The following is a 26851-nucleotide window of genomic DNA, read 5'->3' as shown; positions in this document are numbered from 1 at the left end:
AATGAAAGCTTAACAAATAAAGAGCAAATAAGTCATAATATCATTTTAGCTTTCTTTATCTTTATAATGTATAGGTTGTCTTTCTATACATAGGGTACCCTAGAATAACATCCTCTCATTCTGTAGAAGAATAAATATTCTTATACACCTCAGTCTTCAGGGGAGACTGTGCTTCATGTTCTACCACAAGTTGGTGAGCACAAGGAACAAAACTTCAGTGGTGTCACCCAAGTTATAGAAACTCTGCCCAGAGAAATCCAGTTAATTTTGTCTTTGTAGGCTATGCTTTAAGGCATCAAATAAAAACCATGCCACTTAAACTCATGTTTCAGTAGGCTACTCTCATATTGGTGTTTCTTTGTTGCTTTTTTCATTGCTGTTCTTTTGTTTTGGTCTTGGATTTTTATTGTATTTTATTTTTGTGATTTCTTGCATTGTCTAGCCACGTTGAGAATTCTTTTTTGAGACAGAAGCATGAGATATAAATATTGAATGAAATAAATAATTCTTGCATTGGATGAAATCAACCCTTGCCTATGAAAGCTCATGCTGCAATAAATGTGATAGTTTTTCATTGCCATAATCAGACTTTTTGACTTCTTTGCTACAATAGCTGCAGGAAGCAATTACAGATTTTGCAAAGCTGTGGCATCATGTTCTTTATTTAGGAAATTCCATCAAGAAGACAATTCTTTTCTGTTTCCTTGAAATGTAACCAAATCAACAACCGGCAATCTCTGACAGCCAGCTCCTATTACTTCTGTTTCAGACATTGAGAACAACTATAAATTGACATAAGAAGCATTTACGATTATAACCTTTTTATTCTGAACCAACAAACACCTTTTAGGTGTTCCAGTGGCTATAACAAGGCCACCGCCCTGGAATTATGTTGCTTTTTGTGATCCATCCTAAGTCCTGCAGTTCAAGCTAATCATTGACAGGGGTTTTACTGTCACAAGCTTTTTACTGCAGCTTTGATAAGACACTCCAGCAGTTAGTGGCAAATGAAGACAGACTATGCAGCAGGGAACCCAGGGAGTGAATGGATTTTCTGCAGCCTGAGTAAAAGAAATGTAACTTTTAACATAGGTTCCAAAGGGACATAATGTTTGCCCAGCAGCTGACGGGATCTGTAGCCATATGGCCGTTGTTTTTTATACCAGCAGTTACTGGACTTTACAGGGATGGAAGATCTGTGTGGAAAAAAGAACACAGTGTAAACCCCGTGAATGAAACCCAGCTATTTCTGCAAGACACGTTCCCCACAAAGTTCTTCTGGGGTGTGGGAACTAGTGCATTTCAGGTGGAGGGCAGCCAGAAGAAGGATGGAAAGGGACCATCAATTTGGGAACATTTCATCCCTTCACACTTCCAAGCTGGTTCCAGGACAGAAAACTCCAGTGACAGCTACACTTTTCTGGAAAAAGATTTGTCAGCTCTGGATTTTTTGGGAGTTTCTTCTTACCAGTTTTCAATTTCATGGCCAAGGCTCTTTCCCACTGGGATGGTAACAGCTGTCAATGATAAAGGGCTCCAGTACTACAACCGACTCCTAGATGCTCTAGCTCACAGACAGATTGAGCCTATAGTCACCCTTTACCACTGGGATTTGCCTTTGGTACTGCAAGAGAAATATGGGGGATGGACAAATGAATCTCTCATCGAAGTTTTCAATGACTATGCTACTTTTTGCTTCAAAACTTTTGGGAATCGAGTTAAGTATTGGATTACGATCCACAACCCTTACTTAGTTGCTTGGCATGGGTATGGCACAGGTATTCATGCACCCGGAGAGAGACTGGAAAGAGCTGTCTACACAGTAGGACACAATCTGATCAAGGTACAGTACAGCCAGATTTCATATAAATGGATAAAGTATTACTGCAGCAAATAACAGAAGGAAAAGCAGTATAACAGTGAAACCAGGATGCTAATGTAACTATGGGTGTAAATAAATAGTCTCTTCCTTTGTTATATAGTCTGAAACCTTTACAAAAAAATAAGCCTTCCTTTGTCTCTCTTCAAATGCTGATTATAATTTAGCTAAATATAAAATTAAACGGCAGACTTATGGCATGATTCAACCAAAGAGAAGCACTTGTAAATGCCATTTATTTCAGCAGTCGAGTTAATCATGTGCTTCAAGCTACAGTCCTTCCTGAGGAATTACTGTAATTGAATTCAATGGATTTGCCTCTGAGTGAGCGTATTTAGGGTGATACTGTACATATCCATTCAAATCAATAGTAATATGTCTTAACATTGCTTAATTGTGATTGTGTCCTTAAAAATTGTTATGCGTCCATGGAAAAACTTGTACTTCCTTTCATGCCTTGTTTGCCTAGCCCAATAGCAACCCTACATATGATGAGATGATCTGATTAGCATAAGCCAACACTTATTCAGTAGTCTTAACTGTAACAAATTAGGGTTATATGACGCATTCACCAATGTAGAATAATTAAATAATGCATCTTAGCCTGGCAAAATTACATTGCAAATAGTGGACGCTATACCGAACTAACAGGGTTACCAAGTTCTTTTTTTAATTGTTTGGCATCCTTTATGTCAATATTTAAGAACTTCGGAATGACGTCAGGCCAATTCCTTTTGCATCTGTTTAAATTTATTAACAGTAGGTTCACGTACCTAGTTTTTCCTTCCAAAGTTGACTTTTACACCAAAAATAATTTGTCTTCTTTCTATTTACACAATTAATGGATAGTGAAATCAGAGTTCTTTGTTCAGTACTGCATCTCAGACCTGCATAATTTGAGTTTTCTCAGTTTTTCATTAGAAAGGAATACAACATAATCACACTGTGTCATTGGAAACATATCTTAACAGAAGTGCTACCAATATGCCTCTTTGTTTTCTAATGGTAGCTTCTCTACCATGTTAGATAACTATCTTTAGTTAATACATGTATCTTAAACACAGCTAGAACTCTTTGTCTTTTAGATATCCTGTACGCCTTTGCCTTATAACTGCAATTCACTACCAGCCCCAATTCCAGAATTTTGCTTCCAAGCTTTTGGGGGACCAAGTTAAATACTGGATATTCTCATTCATTTTCTCTCTTTATCTTTCTCTGGCTGCAATCCTAACCACACTCTTCTGAGAGTAAACCCCATTGAACAAAATAGGACTTACTTCTGAGTAGACCTGGTTAGGATTGTGCCCTCTCCCTCCTATATAGTACAGTAGTGGTTCCCAAACTGTGAGCCTTGGCTCTTTGGGGAGCCACAGAAATCAGTAAGGGGAGCCACAAAATCCGTGCAAAAAAACCACTGCCCTACACAATGTATAGAATTGTAGCCCTGATGGAGAACCATGGCCAATGGCCCACTAGGTCAAGGGAGTTGAAAGTTTTGGGAACCACTGTAGTATACTAATATCATAGCTGTAATTGGTCTCAGAATGGAAGCATCAGGAGAGGAGATTACTTGGGAGCATAGTGTAACCCATAGGAAAAGGGTTAAATTCCTCTTCCCTCTGCACTTATAGAGTCCCAATACTCATTTCCTCCCCCCCCCCCCCATAGCTGCTATTTTAATGAAAACAGATGCTTGAACAATGTTTCTGGCATCAAGGGTAGTTTGATCCATATCTTATGGCAAGGAGAGAAAGGGGTCAATTAGCCAAATTTTAGAGGCCTCCATCACTGCCAGAGTCAACAGCTGCAGATGTACTCAACACTTGACTATGTGGTGCTTCATCTTTAGGCAGTGTCCAGAGTTAAATATCTGACTTACCCAGTGAAAGCTATGACCTTGAAATTTTGTTCAATAAATGATGTATCAGGGTCGGTATCAAGGATTGGCAAGGTCAGGTACTAGCTGAGAGCCTAACTGGCTGGGCTGATCCCTGAACTCTCAGCAACGCTGGCAGTGGTAGTCCTCAGTGCACCATTGGGTGTGGGGGGATCACCATGGGGGCCCCAGTGCCAGACTTTGTCCTGGGGCCCCAACAACATGGCACCAGCACTGAGGGAGGAAGTGGATCATTATGGTGATATAGGTGTGTGTATGTATGTTTTCATCTTATTATTGGCAGATTTTCAGGTTGAGAAAAAATGCTAATGCTGTAATAGCAAATACTGACAGTGTTTGTCTCAAAACAAAATCAAACAGGTCCCAGATGTTCTTATATTTGTTGGAAATTGAGAAATAATGCATGTTTTATATTAGTGGAGTACTCTCATGTTTTGATCTTCATTTTGAGTCAGTTGGTGGGGGTTCTCCCCAACTGTTTCCAAAAACAGATAAGAATTGTTTTGCCAACATTAGCTGAAGGAGTCAGCTGGACTCTTGTTTCTTATGTCTTTCTTTTTCTTGCAGGACAGAGTTGTTCCATTTATTTTAACACTTACTCCACAGTTTTTCTTTAACAAAAGAAAAACTCTATTACAATAATGTACATTGGAACCTTTGTAAGTAACCTTTGTAAGTCTGAGGTTGGAGAATTTGTTTTTCCCTCTCAGCAGAGAGAGAGCGAGCGCTTTAGGGGCTGGGATTCAAAGCACTATTTAGGCAAGTCCAAGCATTTTTACTTTTTAAGAAATAATTTAAATAGCAAATTGTCATTTAAAAAATTGTTTTGCATGCAGCATAGAAGGTTGATGTTTGGAAAACACAAATACACACCCTTTCTCACATGGATAATTCTTTAGGTCCTGGCTACATTCTCCACTCAGATCATCAGGGTAGGTGTGACTCTCATGTACTGTATGTCCTTTCTTTGGTTTGGTGATTTGTGGAGAAGTTGGACTCCAACTTTAGTTCATAGATGTGTGAAACTGAAGCATTTCTTGTCTAAAAAGAAAATTTTCCCATTTCATGAAGTATTCATTGATGTCAGTAGGAGATTTTCTCTCAAAGCAAATAGCAATGGAGGGGCATAATTAGATCTGGACTATAGGGGGAAAGGGTTAAAATACCTTCCCTTCACTGCAATTCTAATCCAGCTCAGAGCCCCACATACTATTTGTGTTTGAAAAATAAACACACAGGCTCCAATCATGCAGCCTGCGTATTGTCTAGTTTGGCCCTTAGTGGCTGAGAAAATGGTGACTTGGCAAAGGCAAAGTCATGGTCTTGTGGCTGACAGTCAAAGCAAACATAATAGCAGCTGTTCTATGTGTTTAAGCATAGAATTGCCCTTTTACATTGGTGGGATACTATTTCAATAGCAAAAAAGTGCACCAGTGACAGGACCCTTCCACTGCCTGTGACACTTGTTGTAGCTCTCTCTCCCTAAATACTTTTCAGCTGATTCTGATACCAAAAGTAACTTCAGTTGGGTTCAAAGCTGGGGTGAGGGAGCTGTGGGTGTGGAACAGCTTCAGTTCCCCTCACCTACACACCTCATTGGACTCCAGCCTTCTCCTTTCTACATGATTGAAGGTTCCATGTTTAAACACACACAACTGCCACCAAAACATCCAGTTGGGCCCTGAGAATACATTCAAACCTGGCACTTCCAAGCCCACATGCTCTTAGTGACGATATCATACCAGCTCTCATCAGGAAGAATATGTTAACTCACGGAATCCATAGATCTTGCAAAGATGGAGGTCTTAAAGGGTCTGTAAAAAGGGTTGACAGGTTTTCAATCAGTCACTGAAACTGTGCCTTTAACACCAACTTGCTTTGCAGATGTTAGCCAGTGATAAACTTTACCAACTTTGTACATCAAGTTGTTAAAAGCACAAGAGCAGGATGGTAATGCTACCTATAAACAGATGGACAACCTGCTGGAATTATTGTTTATTTTCTAGATAGACATTCTGTTCATTTAAAACTGGCATGAAAGGCAAAAAGATACTATTTCTCCTGGTATGGAAATACAAGGAAAGCTGAACATGCGGAATTTCTGCCTGTCACCCTGTTTTTACAGGCCTCTATCAGGAAAACAAGAAGGAACCTTATGGCAACTTAACTGAGATGAGATCTCATGAGTCTATCCAACTGGCATATAGTAGCTTAACCTCTTCAGAAATGAGCAAATTCAATATGATTGCTGTTCCAACAAGACATTTCTGTGTAGACTATAATGGGTTCTATAATCAGCATGTAATTTATTGGAAGCCAGATTCTGCTAATAATTCATGGAGAAATACATATTCCATTCAGCTAAGGAAAGGGACACATGTAATATGCTTGTCACCACTTAGGAGTGGACCTCAACCGGTGGGAAACCTTGGCCTCTGAGTGGCCTGCTTGGAGGCAGGCTGTGCAGCATGGCCTTTCCCAGTTTGAAGAGAAACTTGGCCAACAGACTGAGGCAAAGAGGCAAAGAAGGAAGGCCCATAGCCAGGGAGACAGACCAGGGACAGACTGCACTTGCTCCCAGTGTGGAAGGGATTGTCACTCCCGAATCGGCCTTTTCAGCCACACTAGATGCTGTTCCAGAACCACCATTCAGAGCGCGATACCATAGTCTTCCAAGACTGAAGGTTGCCAACTACTACTGTCACCATGTAGAGAAGCATTTTTGTAGTATCTCTGCAGTAACAATAAGGGATAATTCCCTTTGTTTGAAGTTAGGGACTCTCTACTTGATTTGAGTATAGGCCTTAAACCAATGAATGATTTACCTTATCATAAGATATGCAGAATAGGCTATGCTATGGCGAAAATGCAAGGATCATCAAGCCTGTTGTAGTAATGCTATCACCCATTCTCTGCATTCTTCTTAATTATGTACTTGTGACAAAGTAATAAGCTAGGAGCCAGACATATTGCTGGCTGTATGGGTTGTTAACCCATTCACTACTACAATGCATGGACTCCTGTCTCCATAAGAACTGTACAAAGCAATATTCCATAAAAGCAGGAAGGTCTTGCAAGATTAACCTCTGTTCTGTCCCTGCTGATTACTGCCCTCTGGATGCCTTCAATTTAACTGCTCAGATGTCAAAAGGAGCAAGGGTGGCCTAGAGCTGAACAGCTGCTTGCTAAGGAATATTTAGAAGATCTTAGAATGGGAATACTTCATTACATTCTACAGATAGACAGATGCTACTCATCATATGGGATGCATAAGTAGTACAATCTCTGAGCATGAACTGGAGGTTGTCCATGACTTTGTGTACCTTGGCTCAACGATCTCTGACACTCTTTCTCTCGATGCCGAGCTAAACAAGCGCTTCGGTAAAGCAGCTACCACGTTTTCCAGACTCACAAAGAGAGTCTGGTCCAACAAGAAACTGACGGAACATACCAAGATCCAGGTCTACAGAGCTTGCGTCCTGAGTACACTTCTGTACTGCAGCGAGTCATGGACTCTTCACTCACAACAGGAGAGGAAACTGAGCGCTTTCCACATGCGCTGCCTCCGACGCATCCTCGGCATCACCTGGCAGGACAAAGTTCCAAACAACACAGTCCTGGAACGTGCTGGAATCCCTAGCATGTATTCACTGCTGAAACAGAGACGCCTGCGTTGGCTTGGTCATGTCGTGAGAATGGATGATGGCCGGATCCCAAAGGATCTCCTCTATGGAGAACTCGTGCAAGGAAAGCGCCCTACAGGTAGACCACAGCTGCGATACAAGGACATCTGCAAGAGGGATCTGAAGGCCTTAGGGATGGACCTCAACAAGTGGGAAACCCTGGTCTCTGAGCGGCCCGCTTGGAGGCAGGCTGTGCAGCATGGCCTTTCCCAGTTTGAAGAGACACTTTGCCAACAGTCTGAGGCTAAGAGGCAAAGAAGGAAGGCCCATAGCCAGGGAGACAGACCAGGGACAGACTGCACTTGCTCCCGGTGCGGAAGGGATTGTCACTCCCGGATTGGCCTTTTCAGCCACACTAGACGCTGTGCCAGAACCACCTTTCAGAGCGCGATACCATAGTCTTTCGAGACTGAAGGTTGCCAATACAAAAAGTAGTACCCATATCTGCACAGAATGCAGATTATCTTGATTATCTTTTTGATCACCTTGTACCATGAAAGCACTCAGGGAATTGTCAAGTCAGCCTCTGTACACCTGATTAGTACCACAGTGCAAGGCAGGAAGAGGCAAAGAGGAGAGGTGGTGGCTGTCAACCATGAGAAAGAAGTGGTGCCCAGACCATAGGGACACTATAATGCTGACCCCCATGGAGTTCAACACACGCCCAAGAGTTTTATTGTTTTGTTACTGTGGTTTGTGAGCACCTTGAAAACCTCCTTGGGCATTTGTGTTGGCAAGAGAAAGGCAAGGTATAAATCCAATAAATAAATAAAAATCCACTGGCCAGCCAGCTCTTCCCTCCCACCTTGCTGGCTGACCAAGGCCACAGATGCAATGGCAGTGGCAATGAGTGACCCCAGCAGCAGAAAATGTGGAATAAGGCTTGTGACTTGGTGGTGTGCCAGCTGGATGCTGCCCCCCCCCAACATGCAGAACTGTGATAGACATGCCCCCCCTCCACGTTACATGGATAGAAGTCACCCAGAGGTAATGAGGGTAGGGAAACTAATGATTGCAGTTAGTGGGAAAATCTGAAAAGACTGAAAAAAATTGTGCCACGTGTTTTGTATGCTGCAGAAGGAGAATTCCTCCAGGCAGATTTTGTCCTGGCCTCACACACACTTAGGAACAGCTCTGGTGACATCAGTAGATTGCAGGTATGGGCTCAGGTATTGAACACAGGCCTCTGGCTCACACCTCATGAGGCCCTGGTTCTCATCCTTCTGCTTGTGCAAGAACTTGTACAAGTGGAAGAACGTTGTTAGCATTAGTTTCACTTTTTCATGCAATGCACTGGTGCAAGGTGTAAAAGAGCTTTTCTGCAAGCAGAAGAGGTCTCCCTCACACAGAATAGAACCTTAGACATAAGAGCTTTGAAACCCTAAAAGGTATTGTCCAGGATAAGTCATTGGCTTAATTAGGATGAAAGCCTTAGTTAACTAGCACTACATCACTTGATCCTCTAGTTTCTCCTGTACTGACACAATAGGGAAGGTGATTTAAGATAATCCTTTACCTGGGTAATTATTTGTAGTCAATACTAACTGGTTTACAATATCTGCTAAGAACATTTTCTTCAAGAATTTTACAGATTTTAAATACAGGTACAGGATATTTTCAATGTACAGGTTGAGACTCGTTCCAGAGGGTTCCAAGAACTCATGTGGATGGCAAAAAACGAACTATAGCAAATCAATTTAAAAAACAAAGTTTCTTTGCTCTGGTGATTTAAAAACAGCCTTGATGACCTTTGCAATGCACACAGAGTCAATCAGTCTCTCTCCAGGAGCTTAGGCTTCACTAGGAGGGAGCAATCCCTCCCTTCACGGGAGCCCCAGCAAGGGGGAAAGAATGCAGAAGGTGATAATTGCTGCCATTTAGCCTACTTTCACATGCTCAGGGGGAAGGGAGGAGTAAAGTCTGCAGAGAGAATGGTTGATGGATTGTCAGCTGGCTGCCCTCTCTGGCATTATTAAATGATGGTTTTTCTTTAATTTAAAGGGCCCTTCTCATCAGCTTTGAGATAGAAAAATCTGTGGATACTTAGGTTATACCTGTAATCACTTGTATGACTGTCTCTCTGCAACAGTAAAAAGCAGTTTTTTAAACTGTGATTTTAAAGGGGTGCATTTTTCCCCTGCTCCAGGGATCAGCACATTCCTTCTCATTTGCAGGGGCCATTTGTGTTGAGTCAAATGATAGGAACATAAGAACAGCCCCACTGGATCAGGCCATAGGCCCATCTAGTCCAGCTTCCTGTATCTCACAGTGGCCCACCAAATGCCCCAGGGAGCACACCACATAACAAGAGACCTCATTCTGGTGCCCTCCCTTGCATCTGGCATTCTGACATAGCCCATTTCTAAAATCAAGAGGTTGCACATACACATCATGGCTTGTAACCCGTAATGGATTTTTCCTCCAGAAACCTGTCCAATCCCCTTTTAAAGGCGTCCAGGCCAGATGCCATCACCACATCCTGTGGCGAGGAGTTCCACAGACCAACCACACGCTGAGTAAAGAAATATTTTCTTTTGTCTGTTCTAACTCTCCCAACACTCAATTTTAGTGGATGTCTCCTGGTTCTGGTGTTATGTGAGAGTGTAAAAAGCATCTCCCTATCCACTCTGTCCACCCCCTGCATAATTTTGCATGTCTCAATCATGTCCCCCCTCAGGCGCCTCTTTTCTAGGCTGAAGAGGCCCAAACACCGTAGCCTTTCCTCATAAGGAAGGTGCCCCAGCCCAGTAATCATCTTAGTCGCTCTCTTTTGCACCTTTTCCATTTCCACTATGTCTTTTCTGAGATGCGGGAACCAGAACTGGACACAATACTCCAGGTGTGGCCTTACCATCGATTTGTACAACGGTATTATAATATTAGCAGATAAAAAATCCATGTATAAAAAATCTGTGTAATGCATTTCTGTCAAATCCTTCAATGTGAGAAAAGTTTTGAAAAAGGCGAGAGAGAGAGAGAGAGAGAGAGAGCCCAATCCTATGCATGTCTACTCAGAAGTAAGTCCCATTACAGTCAGTGGGGCTTACTCCCAGGAAAGTGTGGATAGGATTGGGCTGAGAGAGAGAAGACCTAAATGTTGTGTTCTTCCAAGAAAAAGTACTGGCTTTGAGTGTCAGGGAATGGCCCTGTGTTAGAACTTCCTAAAGTTACATTAAGTAATGTCTTCCTTTCATCATATCTGAAAAAACATGGTGTCATAGCTTGTCATACTTGGAGCAGAGTTCCAATTAACATCTTTCATATGGTCTACCTTAGGATTGACTACTTTGGTGAGTGCCTGATAACATGAGAGATTTTTTTTCTGTGGTTTTTTCCTTTCTCACTAGCCATCCTTAGTGGCTAAATATGCTTCCTATGTTAGGTTGCAGGTACAAGAGCCAGGAAAAAGCTGTATAGATACCTTCACCAAAAGCCAATCTAGACATTATGCAGAGTAAGGTAGTATAATCTGAGCTGCTCCATTTCAGAGAGCAGGTGAGAAGTCATATGTGAAAGGTTTCCCCATGCCAAAATAAATAAAATAAAGGAAACCAGCTGTATTGGAATCTCAGAAGATCTGGCGAGGAAGAGGTAGAATGTGGTGTCTGCAGTGGCCCCTTTAAGAGTTAAGGCCTGGGCTTTCAGCAAAGGGTGTACTGCACAGCTGCAGCCACTAGCCACAGCTGCCAATGGGGGATGTGAGCTCCCCATTGGCAGCCTGATGTGTCTTATCAATTATCAAAAACTTGATGGTGTGCCTGGACAATTTTAGTGCCTTGTCAGTATGCTATGAGATGAAAAAGGTTGAAAATTGCTGCTATAAAGTGTGAATACATTTACTTGAGATGCACTGTAGTGACATACACTGTGCTCCGGACAACTTTAAAAATATGTGGGGACACTCCTCATTGCCACACTGTTGCAATTGGTCTTTCCCAACATTCCAAAGTACCTTTTGGAGAAGGTAGGGTCCCTGTGAGGCAGACTGGGCAGCTGATATTTAGAAAAGGAATCAGGTGAGCCTTTTGTACACTGTGGTTATCTTGGCTGTAGGGTACAAAATGATATTCCCTTCTATAGTTTTCCCTCCCTGTGACCTTCAGGCAACTTTTGCAGAAAAAAATTTGAACATGGCTTAATCACATTGGAGCAGATGACACAAAAAGATGTATTGCTTTGCAGACTTTTTAGTTAAGAAGAATTGTGTTTCTGGAACTTGTTTCAGCACTGATGCTTTCGCCATTGCTGAGAAGGCAGTACAAATATGAGCATCTCTCCCTTGCTTATAATCATTTAGAGATTATTATCTGCTCAGTAGGACATTGCAAAATAATCTAAGCATTCCTAATGGCTTTATATTAACTCATTCGGCATTGTACATGGACTGCATTAGTAAGAGGAATGTGCAGAAATTAATGCCATGCGTGCCTAGAATATAATGTTCAGTATTGATCTTTGCTCCACTATCTACTTAGCCTTCATATTTAGCCTTGATCTTCAAAGTATAAAATAGATTACATATTAAAACAGCTGGAGGAAAAATTGTTATCGAGATGTACTAAAAATAATCCATATACTATACTCACTTTTATACTTGTTTGTTTTGCAGTTAATCTGCTGCAGTGTCCTAGAGTGGGAGTGGGAAAAAGATTTTTGAAGATTTTGCATTTCTTCCTTGTGAACAGTAGCATTGCTAGAGGGGGTGCAAAGCACTAAGTTTTGCAGGGAGCCTCACTGTGCTGTGCAAGCAGCCCTGCCCCTTCAGAGCCATTCTGGGCTGTGAGAGCAAAATGGAGGTGTATGCTGAAGGTGAGGGGGTGAGGCTGCTTGCACAGCAGAGAGGGGGGCTGCTTGCACTGCATGGTGAGGCTCCCTGCAAAACTTAGCACTTTGCACCCCCTTTAGCTACCCTGCTGCTTCCAGGTGTTATTGAGTGATAGGATGTTCTGAAAGGAAATATTACCCCCAAACCACTTGTCCTGATTTTTATTATTTATATATTGCATTTATATCCCATTCTTTGTCCAAAATGTTCAGAGCAGTACACAAAGAGTTATTTTAGTTGATTTTCCCAACAACCTTGTGAGTAGGTTAGAGCAGGGGTACCCTGGCCCTGGGGCCACTTGCGGCCCTTGAGTACTCCCAATACAGCCCTCAGGGAAACCCCAGCCTCCAATGAGCCTCTGGCCCTGTGGAAACTTGCTGGAGCCCACACTGGCCTGACGCAACCACTCTCAACGTGAGGGCGACTGTTTGACCTCTCAAGTTAGCTGTGGGACGAGGGCTCCCTCCTCTGCTTGCTGTTTCACATCTGTGATGCAGTAGCAGCAGCAAAGGAAAGGCCAGCCTTGCTTTGTACAGGGCCTTTTATAGGCCTTGAGCTATTGCAAGACCTTCATTCATTCATATAAGTTCCATCTCTAATATATTAATTTATGTAAATTTATTCAAATGTTAAATGTAAATTTTTTTCTCTGGGCCCCCAACACAGTGTCAGAAAGATGATGTGGCCCTTCTGCCAAAAACTTTGGACACCCCTGGGTTAGAGTGAGTGATAGTTACAAACACAAGGCCACAAATCCTGTTGCATGACTCATCCATACATGGCTGGTGCAGACACCTCCTTTTTCCTCCATCTCAAAGGTCAATATTAATGCACGGACCTTGAATAAAAGTTCTAACAGAGATCTTGAAACCCATAAAACAGCTGATACCAGACAGTTCCATGTTGTCATTCTGTAGCATTCCTCGGGGTTGCCACCTCTGATAGACTCTGTTCTGAATCTTTAATCATTGTATTGGCAACCTTCAGTCTCGAAAGACTATGGTATCGCGCTCTGAAAGGTGGTTCTGGCACAGCGTCTAGTGTGGCTGAAAAGGCCAATCCGGGAGTGACAATCCCTTCCACACCGGGAGCAAGTGCAGTCTGTCCCTGGTCTGTCTCCCTGGCTATGGGCCTTCCTTCTTTGCCTCTTAGCCTCAGACTGTTGGCCAAGTGTCTCTTCAAACTGGGAAAGGCCATGCTGCACAGCCTGTCTCCAAGCGGGCCGCTCAGAGGCCAGGGTTTCCCACTTGTTGAGGTCCATCCCTAAGGCCTTCAGATCCCTCTTGCAGATGTCCTTGTATCACAGCTGTGGTCTACCTGTAGGGCGCTTTCCTTGCACGAGTTCTCCATAGAGGAGATCCTTTGGGATCCGGCCATCATCCATTCTCACGACATGACCAAGCCAACGCAGGCGTCTCTGTTTCAGCAGTGAATACATGCTAGGGATTCCAGCACGTTCCAGGACTGTGTTGTTTGGAACTTTGTCCTGCCAGGTGATGCCGAGGATGCGTCGGAGGCAGCGCATGTGGAACGCGCTCAGTTTCCTCTCCTGTTGTGAGCGAAGAGTCCATGACTCGCTGCAGTACAGAAGTGTACTCAGGACGCAAGCTCTGTAGACCTGGATCTTGGTATGTTCCGTCAGCTTCTTGTTGGACCAGACTCTCTTTGTGAGTCTGGAAAACGTGGTAGCTGCTTTACCGATGCACTTGTTTAGCTCAGTATCGAGAGAATGAGTGTCGGAGATCGTTGAGCCAAGGTACACAAAGTCATGGACAACCTCCAGTTCATGCTCAGAGATTGTAATGCAGGGAGGTGAGTCCACATCCTGAACCATGACCTGTGTTTTCTTCAGGCTGATTGTCAGTCCAAAATCTTGGCAGGCCTTGCTAAAACGATCCATGAGCTGCTGGAGATCTTTGGCAGAGTGGGTAGTGACAGCTGCATCATCGGCAAAGAGGAAGTCACGCAGACATTTCAGCTGGACTTTGGATTTTGCTCTCAGTCTGGAGAGGTTGAAGAGCTTTCCGTCTGATCTGGTCCGGAGATAGATGCCTTCTGTTGCAGTTCCAAAGGCCTGCTTCAGCAGGACAGCGAAGAAAATCCCAAACAAGGTTGGTGCAAGAACACAGCCCTGCTTCACTCCGCTTCGGATGTCAAAAGGGTCTGATGTGGAGCCATCGAAGACAACAGTGCCCTTCATGTCCTTGTGGAAAGATCTGATGATGCTGAGGAGCCTGGGTGGACATCCAATCTTGGGGAGAATCTTGAAGAGGCCGTCTCTGCTGACCAGGTCGAAAGCCTTTGTGAGATCTATGAAGGCTATAAAGAGTGGCTGTCGTTGTTCCCTGCATTTCTCCTGCAGTTGTCTAAGGGAGAATACCATATCAGTGGTGGACCTGTTGGCTCGGAATCCACACTGCGATTCTGGATAGACGCTCTCTGCAAGTACCTGGAGCCTCTTTAGTACAACTCGGGCAAACAGCTTTCCTACAATGCTAAGGAGAGAGATGCCGCGGTAGTTGTTGCAGTCACCCCTGTCACCTTTGTTCTTGTACAGCGTGATGATGTTTGCATCCCTCATGTCTTGAGGTACTCCACCTTCTCTCCAGCAGAGACAGAGGATTTCATGCAGCTCAGTGACGATGATCTCTTTGCAGCATTTTAGGACTTCAGCAGGGATGCTGTCTTTTCCAGGTGCCTTGCCAAAGGCAAGGGAGTCCAGGGCCACGTGAAGTTCTTCTAGGGTTGGTTCACTGTCAAGCTCTTCCAGCACAGGCAGGCACTCAATGTTGTTCAGTGCTTCTTCGGTGACTACATTTTCTCTGGAATATAGCTCAGAGTAGTGCTGCACCCAGCGTTCCATCTGCTGCGCCCGATCCTGGATGACCTCGCCTGTGGCAGACTTCAGAGGGGCAATTTTCTTCTGTGTTGGACCTAGGGCCTGCTTGATACCATCATACATCCCCTTGATGTTGCCCGTGTCAGCTGCTATCTGTATCTCAGAACAGAGCTGGAGCCAGTAGTCGTTAGCACATCTCCTGGCAGTCTGTTGGACTTTGCTGCGAGCAGTTCGGAGGACCTGCAGGTTGCGCTCACTGGGACAGGCCTTGTATGCTGCTTGAGCTCTCCTCTTTTCCTCAATGACTGGTGTCAACTCCTCAGAGTGGGCTTCAAACCAGTCTGCCGCCTTGTTGGTCTTCTTGCCGAATATGGACAAGGCGGTGTTGTAAACGGTATTCTTGAAATGTTCCCATCTGTTGGATGCGTTTGCGTCGGCCGGGCCTGGAAGAGATTCCTCAAGCGCTTGTGCAAATTCCTCCACTTTTCTCTGATCCCGGGTCTTGCTGGTATCAATGCGAGGTCTTCCTTCCTTTTTCATGTGATACAGTCGCTTTGTTTGCAGTTTCACTCTGCTGCACACCAGGGAGTGGTCAGTGTCGCAGGCAGCACCATGATAACTGCGTGTGATCTTGATGCTGGGAAGGCTGGAGCGTCTAGTGAGGATCAGGTCGAGCTGGTGCCAGTGCTTTGATCTTGGATGTCTCCAAGAGACTCTATGTTGGGGCTTTGTGTTGAAGAACGTGTTGCTGACACAGAGACCGTGATGACAGCAAAACTCTAGCAGGCGTTGGCCATTTTCGTTCATCCTCCCAGTGCCAAACTGACCTAAGCAAGTGGGCCATGAACTGTTATCAGCACCAACTCTAGCATTGAAATCGCCGAGGATGAACAATGGCTCTTTTACAGGGATTTTCTTGACAGTGGTGGCCAGGTCATCATAGAATTTGTCTTTGGCTTCTGCTGGAGACGACAGAGTCGGTGCATAAGCACTGATGAGAGTGATAGGTCCTGCTGATGACTGGAGCTGCAGGGACAAAATTCTTTCACTTCCCACAGTAGGTGGGATGATGGATTTCAGCAGGGTATTTCTGACTGCAAAGCCAACGCCATGTTCCCTGGTTTCGTTTGGTGGTTTTCCCTGCCAGAAAAATGAGAAATTTCTCTCCTTGACAGATCCGGAATCTGGCAGCCTAGTCTCTTGAAGGGCGACGATGTCCATCTGCAGTCTGCTCAGCTCCATGTCGATGACAGCTGTTTTGCGTGCGTCGTCTATTTCTTGCAGGTCATCAGAGAAGCCAGGTGTCATTGTCCTAACGTTCCAGGTGCCCAGCTTTAGGGCAGTAGTTTTCTGTTTTCTGTTGCATGGTGCAGAGTTGTCGATCCGCTTGTCGGTTTTCACCCTAAACCCCACGCACCCCATGAGGTTAACGGACCGTGGCGAGGCAACACCTTACTGGCTGGGGACTGCCCAGCTTAAGGCGGGCGGTAGCTGCCCAATGAGATGCAGTTATCTCTCCCACCGTCGGAAGCAGCCCCTGGCGTCATGCTCTACGCCAATCGAGCAAAGACTTATAACCGGTAAACTGCTGCTTCCCGTGTTGTGCCGACGCCGTATGGCGAAGTTGGAGTGTCCTCTCCAGTGCGCGAAGCCTGGGTAAAGAAGGTATGGAGGATAGGCTGTTACCCATGCAGCAAATCCCCCCTCTCCACGTCGCTGGCATGGTCCAATGGAAAGGCAGAAGCCAATACGGTTGGTTCCAGCGGCGTCGCAGGAGTTGCCAGAACGTGACTGTGTTCAGCCATGAACTGCCTAAGGGACTCCGGCTCCTGATTTTGCCTCGAGGTTGACTCCTGAAGCCTTTTCCAGAACTGGATGTAGCCACAAGGCAGTGGAGGTTTGAGGTCAGAGTTTCCTTCTCTTAGATGAGCTGCCTTCCTAGGCTGACGAGTCCCATCTACCCGGTGGCTGTTTAGTCGCCTCTTACGACAAGTACAGCCAAACTGAGGGCCTATTCTTAGCCCCAGCCCCCAGGGTCAGTGTCAGGGTCAGCCCCCAGGGTGAATCTTTAATCAGTTCTATGAAAAAAGCCCTCACAAGAATTGCCCACAGGAAAAATGCCCTAATACTAATCCTTAACTTTAACCAATTGAATCCCCCCAACCCTAGCCCATGCGGGCAAAGTTTGTGTGGGCCTCTCTCATGTGTTTTTTTCTCCCTTTCTGGTTACCCTGCAATCAGCTTCATCCTGCTTTATAGATAAGACTTAAAATTTAAAAATTTCAAATACTTTCTAAGCAGAATTGGTTTGCTAAGTTATTGATGATGGCAGACTTGAACAAACTCTTATGGCACACCTGTGGATTGTTCATGGCACAGCAATGTGCTGTGGCACACTGGTCACACTGGAGGCATTTCTGGTCACATCCAGGAGGTCCTATGAGATGCTCCAGCCATGGGCTTGGTACCCACAGATACTGAAATCCACAGATACTGTTAGAGATAATTGGGCAAAACACAGAGATAGCAGAAGCACAAACCAGCAGCTGCAGTGTGTGGTGCTCAGAGCACAGGGAAGAACGCCAAAAAAAGGAGGCAAGACCCAGGGAAGTACCAACACCAGAGTCTATTTACAGGCAGTATTTACAGGTAGAAGGCAGTTCCAGAAATCAGCAAGCAGAGGCAGTCCAGCAAACAGTCCAAGTAGCCAGTAAATCAGGTATCCGTCCAGCAGAGATTCATGCAGTAACTCACTCCTACAACTCACACAGTGGAGTGTGCTTGTTGGCCATTTATACTCCTGTCAGCCAATGGGAAAGGCCATGACCTCATCCCTGAGGAACGTCATTGCATCATCCTGGGTGGGGATTGCATTAGCTTTTCCCATCTCTCCTTGTTCTGTGCAATGACTCAGCACTTTACCCTGATTGGTCCTTGCCCCATTGTCTGACAGGTATGCTTACATTTGCTTATACACAGCAGCAGTCTGGTAGGCCTGCCTTATCCAGCCACCAAATTGCCTTGCTGTATGGGGCACATACTCTAACAGATACCATGCCACTGTATTACCTTTAATAGCAATGCACAAGCAAGAATTAACCAAGGGCAGATTCTGAGGCACGACTGTGATGGGGCTATCTGCTCATATTGAATTTTTGCCCATCATGCAATTGTTAAAGGCCCAAAGCCTCTGGCAAGAAGAAAAGTGCCAATTCTAGCCATGAGGAGAGTTACCACACCACTGCTATCTCACTAATAGGGCGGGGGGAGTGTTGCATTAACAGCTCACTTTGTAAACAGAAACTACAGACAGTAATCTCTTCATGGGACAAAATTGGGGTATGGTAAATTTTAAAGCAGCTACTGACTGCTAAAAGTCATGCAGTTCTATTTTCAGAAAGTTGCGTTTCAGGGATAACTACAGATTTTGTGAATACACATGTAACAAAGTTCTCAAATCTTTGTGTGTGTTTTAACCCATTTCTATGGCCCACAAGGGTACACATTTTATTTCTGTTGCATATATGCAATGTTGGGCAGCATTAAAATGAAAAATGAGACTGTAGTTTAGAGCTGAGGTGTAGCAGGAGAGTGTGTGCAGCCCTTTTTCTGCTGGCCATTTGTCTAATGGCTAATCACCCCCACCCCATCCCCCCTCCAAATCCACCTAAATTACTATTTAGCCCATTCTTCTGATAAATGGTTGGACTGTTGAATATTCCTCATGATTGTAAACACTTTGTTTGAATTAGCAATCAGCACAAAGTCCTTGAATCTCAAAGAGGTGAATTTGCAGAAGTTTGTAGTGATAAAAAGCAGCAGTGTGGTTGCAACCCTGACATAGATAGGTACATATATGACTGTATTCAGGATTACTTTTGCAAATGCTACTGATGTTAGGAAATGTTCAGAATACAGTAACAGAATACAAAGTCTCTGGAAAACTACCATTAAAAGCAGGGTTGGGGCCAGGTTTCTGGGGGCCATTTCTGGGGGTCAACCTGCTTTCTATAGGCTCCCCCCCTCCTACCTGGGTGGCTCACAGGAAAGTCATTCTGACACCCCCACATGAAGGCTGTGGGCACAGAGGTAGCATCAGAGGTGATATCAGACATCAGCAGTGGGGTCTTCTGAGGACCCTGAACTCTCAGCAGCTGCCCAACAATGCTGGGCACTGGTGTCAGTTTTCATTAAGAGCTTTCTGTAGTGATAAATCCCAGATGGATAGGTGTGAATTTGAAATGAAAGCAAGAGGAGCCCTATGTAGACATTTTTCTCCACAGGGAGACAAACCCATGGTTGGACTTGAGTCCACGAAACAGGGCCTCTGAGAGGAATTTTATCAGGGGTACAAAGTTTCTTTTGGGCCCCTTTGCAAAGGGGGAGGGGTGAAAGGTGAGCAGAATAGGGACAGGGAGGGGCGAAAAAGGATGGAGGGAAGGTAGAGACGGCTGGAAAAGTCTTTGGAGCCAATGTCTACCCATGGCGCATCAGTAGTGACCCAAGCATCCCCAGTCATGGTAGTGTCCCCAGCATCCTGTGTGGGCAACAAGTCTGAGTAGATAGGAAAACGTAAGATCCCAGGAAATTTCTGGGCCCCCCTTTTGACCCTGGGCCCAGGTACAAATTACCCCCTTTACTCCCCTCTCTTAGGCCTTGCCACGAAAGCTTTTGCAAAATAAATCTTTTAGCTCAGTGGTTCTCAGATGTTTAGCACTGGGACCCACTTTTTTAGAATGAGAATCTGCACCGGAAGTGACATCATCAAGCAGGAAAATTTTTAACAATCCAAGACTGCAATCCTACCCACACTTATCCCGGAGTAAGTTCCATTTACTATCATTGTTAAAAGCATATACATAGTACTCTGTTAAAAGTACAGAGCTGTAACATTTCCTCAAATGCAGTCACATACCATGGAAGCATCAAGTCTAATATATTAGAAATGAAATATTGAAATGAATGGGGACCCACTTGAAATTGGCTAGTGGGTCCTGACCCACAGTTTGAGAAATACTGTTTTAGCCTTTAAAGAGCCACAAGCATTTGCCATTAGAAGCATCTTATTTATGTCCATTAGCAACCACAGAGATTTTTAAATGGCTCAGCAACTGCATTATTATATTTGAATGTATCTGTACCTCTGATGTTAGTAAACATTTCCAAGTAATCCTATTATGTTTTTAAGTACTTAAGAGTGCTTCTCTATTTCCATTTTTTTCCCCCTGTCATTAGGCTCATGCACGAGTCTGGCATAATTATAACAAGCATTTCCGGCCACATCAAAAAGGATTTTTGTCAATCACATTGGGATCCCACTGGATCGAACCAAACTCTTTCACGGACAACTCAGACATTGCAAAGTGTCAGCACTCCATGCAGAAGGTACTTGGATGGTTTGCCAAGCCAATACATGGAGATGGAGATTACCCAGAAGAGCTGAAGGCTGAACTTGCCTCTCTCTTGCCAAATGTTACCAAGGCAGAGAGAGACTATATAAAAGGGACTGCTGACTTCTTTGCATTTTCCTTTGGCCCTAATAATTTTACGCCACCAAACAAGCTACCTAAAATGGGGCAAAGCTTCTCACTCAATCTGAGGGACGTACTGAACTGGATTAAGCTGGAATATAACAGCCCTCGAATTCTCATTACGGAAAATGGGTGGTTCACCAGTAGCCATGTGAAAACAGAAGACACCACAGTTATCTACATCATGAAGAATTTTATTAATAAGGTCTTACAAGGTTTGTAAACCTTTAAAAAAAAATCACTGAATATAGTATCGAAGGATGTTATTTGAGGCAGACTGCTAGGAAAGTCTGAGTAAGAGATGTGAGTGACTTCAACTTGTCTGTGAGTGCTCTAAAAGTTACTCTGTGTGTTACGTGGTAGCAAACCAAGGTATAAATTGACAGAAAGCTTCAGTCATTCTTGGAGGAATGTCCCTGTGTGAAATGTATGTTTTCACAGTATGTTACATTTGCAGGCGGTCACCTCAGATTGGCACCTTATTCATTCAACAATTCTGGTTGGTGGGTTGGGCATAGAGGCAGAGCAGTAGTGTAGTTAGAAGGGGTGCAAAGCACTATTTTGCAGGGAGCCTCACTGGACTGTGCAAGCAGCCCCTCTCCCTCGGAGCCGTGGGCTACTGTGGGAAACATGACACTGAACTAGAAGGACCTGAGTCTGGATCTAGCAGGGCTTTTGATTTGGTTTTCAGGTGCCCTTTTCCAAAAACATCTTGCTCTGCATACTTATAGTGCCTGTCATATTGCGTATTTGCTAATATGGTTATTTTACATTTTTTCCCTTTATGCAGCTATTAAGTTTGATGAAATTGAAGTATTTGGTTACATGGCTTGGTCCCTCCTGGATGGATTTGAATGGCAACATGGTTACAATATCAGGCGAGGGTTATTTTATATAGATTTCAGTAGTAAAGAAAAAGAGCGGATTCCCAAGTCATCTGCATTTTATTACAAGCAAATAATACAGGAAAATGGTTTTCCTATGAAGGAATTGACGCCAACTTTTTATGGTCGGTTTCCCTGTGGCTTCTTGTGGGGAATGACAGAGTCAGTTATTCAGGTAAGATTAAATAATTCTAAACATCTCAATGTCTTTTCTTTGAGGCAATTGACTATAAACATTTGGGCTGCAATCCTATACACAGTTACCTGAGAGTAAGTCCCATTGAACTCAACCAGACGTACTTCTGAGTAGACATGCATAGAACTGCACTTTTGGTTAGTGGCATTTTGGAAATAATGTTTTATCCAAGTATTTTGCAATTTCATACATTATACAAGCACTGGGGAAGCTTAGGATTGTGCCATGAGTCTGACCTCAGGGGAAAGGGACTGGCAAGGATTTATCAAGTCCCAGGAAGTCCTCAACTTCCAATTGGACTGGGTACTGTGATCCTGAATACAGCCACTCTGAGATGGCATTACTTAACATAAACAAGCTTTTTTGAATAATGATCTCAGAAAAGAAAATGGCAAACTAAGCTGTTAATAAAACCATACCCTGGCACCCCACCCATTTATTTCATCTCATGCATACCTCCTAGCCAAACAATCATAGCTGTAACACTGAAATGATCACACAACTTCAGTTGGGACAACAACAGGATGGAAAAGCCTTCTCTGTCCATCCGTCCATCCTGAATCTTTCAGGGCTTTGAGCACTCTACATTAAAAAGACAAAAACCTGCAACATAATCTAAATTCTGCACCAGAAAAAGAACCTGAATGATGCAACAGCTATAAATTAGAAAAATCCAATGAGCCTCTGTACTTGTAGCCTGACTTCTCTCTGTTCAGACATAGGGCCAATACTGGGGCAGCTGCAGCGCAACCTCAAGGTAGAGGAACAAATGTGACTGCCTCCTCACCACAGGATGCAGTGCACGCCCCACTGCAGTGCACGCCCCACAGCTGCACAGGCACTAGAAAATTGGATAGGCTTTGGCCCTCAGTCATTCAAGGGTTCTATGACAGAGGTGTCAAACATAAGGCCCAGGGGCCATATGCGGCCCCTGGAAGCTTTTTATCCAACCCTCAGGCTCTCAGCTGCTGAGCAGTGCTGAGGTGTTACTGCTGAAACAGCAGCCCACATGAAAATTGGACTTTCCCATATCTTGAAATACAATCAAGATTTGCATATTTTCTCTTCTGCCATATGCAGTTAATGAGAACAAAGTGCTGATTTCTGACCATCAGCTGCTTAATGTCACTTTCTGGTTAATGATGTCACTTCCGGCCCTCAGCAGGTGCCCTGATTGCTAACTGTATGGGCCTCTGTATGAAATGAGTTTGACACCCCAGTTCTATGACATAAGCAGAATTCCTTAAGTCAAGAATAACAGTGTTGACTGGTGTTCTGTTTTTGGGGAGGTGGAAAGCAAAACAAATATTCTTTCTGGCATTAAAAACAAAACATTCTCTTCTGATTTACATTGACAGGCAGAATCTGTTGCTTCGTCTCCTCAGTTTTGTGACCCCAACCTATATCTCTGGAACATTACTGGAGACGGACTTTTCTATAAAGTGGCAGGAGTGAAACTGAAAACCCGACCAGCTCAGTGTACCGATTTTGTCAGCATTAAAACACAACTTAAGCTGCTTTCAAGGATGAAACTCACCCACTACAGATTTGCACTTAGCTGGTCACTGCTCATACCTAGCGGCAATTTGTCATCTGTAAACAAGCAAGTCCTTCGATATTATCGCTGCATGATTCAAGAAATGCTCAAACTCAAAGTGCAACCCGTTGTCACCTTGTATTATCCAACACACCGCTCTTTGGATCTGCCTGCTCCTTTACTCCATCATGGAGGGTGGTTAAATCATTCCACTGTCCAGGCTTTTAAAAACTATGCAGAATTGTGTTTTCAGGAACTTGGGGACTTGGTTAAAATCTGGATCACAATGAATGAGCCCAACCGACTCAGCGATATTTATAACAGCAGCAGTAACAGTACCTACCAAGCCGCACACAATTTATTGATAGCACATGCGATGGCTTGGCATGTTTATGACAAACAATATCGATCCTTTCAGCATGGTCAGGTGTCTTTCTCGCTACATTCTGATTGGGCAGAGCCAGCCAATCCCTTTATTGACACACACTGGAAAGCAGCTGAAAGATTCCTTCAGTTTGAAATTGCTTGGTTTTCAGATCCAATTTTCAAGAGTGGGGACTATCCTGCAGCGATGAGAGAATACCTTGCCTATAAGAATAGCAGAGGCCTCTCTGCTTCCTCTTTGCCGTATTTCACAGAGGAAGAGAAGAAACTTGTAAAAGGCGCAGCTGATTTTTTTGCACTGAATCACTTCACCACAAGATTTGTGATCCATGAGACGAAAATTGGAAGCAGGTATGACTTTGATCGGGATGTTCAGTTTCTTCAAGATATCTCCTGCCTGAGTTCCCCATCACGTTCAGCAGTCGTACCCTGGGGGTTGCGCAAAATGCTAAACTGGATTAAAAAGCATTATGGCAGCATAGATATTTACATCACAGCAAATGGGTTGGACGATCAGTCTAATGATGATGATGGACTTCGTCAATACTATGTTAAAAAATATGTACAAGAAGCCTTAAAAGGTGAGTGGATGCCATGATAAGACAAGATAATCCTAGAACATAGACTTGATTCACAAGCTGCAAATCAAGTGACAAACCTGCATCTGGACTGTAACAACTCAAGGGCCAAACTAGATGTATGTACAAATGTGTGCATAAGAGGTATGTTTCCAACTGGAAGTAGCAGCATATCCAGGGATAGCGCTGCCTTCAGCAGTGTCATCATGTGATGCGATGATATCACTTTTGGGTTCAGATGAGGGTGGCAGCAGCTTCACATTGTGGCTGCCACCCCCCCACCCCGTTCCTTCTCCAGCATCTTCTGGCTTTACGGAGCCGCTGCAGGCCCCTAGCACAGTGCTGTGCTTGGAGGTTTGCAGTGGCTTGGTAGAAGGTGAGAGGCAGCCAGGAAGCTGCTTTTCAGTAACGCCCCCTTCAAGTGCTGCCCAGGGCATGTGCCCTACCTGCCATACCTTAAATCAGGGGTTCCAAAACCCTGGCATGGGGGCCAAGTTCCATCTCTAATAAATTCATTTATGTAAATTTATTCAAATTTGAAATGTAAATTAATTCTCTTTTTCCTGGCCCCCCGACACAGTGTGAGAAAGTTGATGTGGCCCTCCTGCCAAAATGTTTGGACACCCGTGCCTTAGATATATAACCGAGGAGAAAGGCATTTTTTCTCCTCAAAACAGCTCACTGGGGAGCAAACTGGGGCACACAAGGTGGAACTCATTCTCTCCCCATGTGTCATTTTAGTGCTAAAAATTGTCCCACTGAAGTGACAATTTACTCTAAAACAAGGGCTTTGATGAGACCACTACTTTTTGTGCAAATCAACATTTCAGGGAGTGTTTTTCAACACAAAAACAGCATGTAAGAAGGCGATGAACTTCCCCCACCTCACACACACCCAGTTCCTCTCTCAGATGAGGCTGTTTTGGGGGGAAAAGAGACCATTCCCATTGGAAGCATGCCTCTTGTTCATGCTGTCTGCCTCAGCCTCCACCCTAGTTCAGAAGGAGGTGCTGGCAGTTTTGCACCCCCATTCCTCCCCATTCCATTCCTTGAAGGGGAGCCTCCACAGAAGGAACAGGAGGTGCCAACTGCTGCAGCAAGCACCCCACCTCTGGGAAGAACCTGGAAGTGATGCCACATGATGCCCGGCACTTGGCAGTGTGTTACAACTGCAGGTACAAGTTTACAGGATGGAATACTCTCCCCCACAGAAAAAAATCACAGGCCCACATTTAGAAAACTAGCATGTCAGAGAGAAGGCAAGGCTAGAATTCTTCTCTCTGAAAATTTTTGCTATTTGCGCAAAACACACAATGCTGGGCCAAGCATTTTACACATCATGCAAATTGCTCCCATTGAAGGGAAAGAAAACTTGTTTTGGATTAGCTTTTCCCACATGAATGGTGGCACGATTAGTTTCCTGGAGCTACCATGGTAGCTTTTGGAGCTGCCATGACAAAAAATAATTCATGTGCTCAATTGTGTGCGCCCTTCCCACTTATGCTTCAAGACACAGTAACAAGAGATTTGTAGACTGTAACTATTGGACCTTACTTAGGATACTGTCATTTGTGGAAAGCTGCAACCTCATGCTGATTGCAAAAATACCAAATTCTAACGTCATGGCTGGAAACATAGGGTTGTATCCAAAGAATGAATTTTACTAAACACCATTGAAATGAATGGGACTTAAATCTGCCATTTACTAACTTTTCTCATTGATTTCAGTTGTACATTCACTTTCTTTGGCCATAACGCATAACCTTTGAGGGAAGTGCAACAAACCTTTTGAGGGTAACACAGAGCAAGGGAGGTGTTGGGAAAGGCTGAAGAAGAAGGATTCTTCCAGATGAATTGGTTCAGTTTCCAATCCTGTCAAAAAGCTTTTCAGTTTCTACAGAAGTTTTAATTGTTTACTATTTTCTTTGTTGTTCTTTTCAGCTTACCATATTGACAAAGTCAAGATCAGAGGCTACTTTGCATTTAAACTGACTGATGAAATATCCAAACCCAAATTTGGATTCTTCACCTCAAAACTGAAAGCCAAGTCTTCAGTCCAATTCTACAACCATCTGACTAGAAACAGCGGCTTCCCCTTGGAGCCTACAAATGATGTATGTGGGGAACCAAAGGGAAAAGCACCCTGTACTCTCTGCCTATTTCTAATGCAGAAAATGTCATTCATATTTTTTGGATGCTGCCTTTTCTGTACTCTCATCTTGCTTTTAAGTATTATCATAATTCACAAACGAAAAAGGATAAAATGGTATCGGTCAAAAAGCTTCCAGTCCAGCAGCATTTCTGTTAAAACAAGATACAAAAATGTCCCCAACCCAATATAGAGTCATCTTTCTGCATGTATGTTAACAGCAATTGTGAGAGGGATATTTGAAGGCACTCCAAGTCACACTAGGTATGTATACTAAGGTAGCTACAAAAAAGGAACTTTGTATAATTGGAATACCCCAAGTAGTTGATTCTGGGCAGTTATCCTGAAGCATCGATTCAAGTTTACACAGGCAGGGGATCCCAGGGTGTTAAGTCGCACATCCTTGTTCACCATCAAGCCATACTTCAAACTCCAAGAGAGTTTGCCCCTTGCCAGGTTTGGAACAATC

The 26851-nt window shown here is 44.0% G+C and overlaps 1 protein-coding gene across 1 annotated transcript; it reads left to right on the top strand.

Annotated features, from left to right (window-relative positions):
* Window positions 1–1007: 1007 nt before the first annotated feature.
* KLB (klotho beta) lies at window positions 1008–26575 on the top strand. The gene is given in 6 exon segments (XM_066632919.1): window positions 1008–1094; window positions 1097–1843; window positions 20359–20869; window positions 21445–21713; window positions 23093–24236; window positions 26175–26575. Coding segments are annotated over 6 exon segments (3159 nt in total).
* Window positions 26576–26851: the final 276 nt, after the last annotated feature.

This window comes from Tiliqua scincoides, chromosome 6, assembly GCF_035046505.1.
Source record: "Tiliqua scincoides isolate rTilSci1 chromosome 6, rTilSci1.hap2, whole genome shotgun sequence".
NCBI lineage: Eukaryota > Metazoa > Chordata > Lepidosauria > Squamata > Scincidae > Tiliqua > Tiliqua scincoides.
Note: the sequence above shows the minus strand (reverse complement) of the source record. Positions and strands in the feature narration are given on the sequence as shown.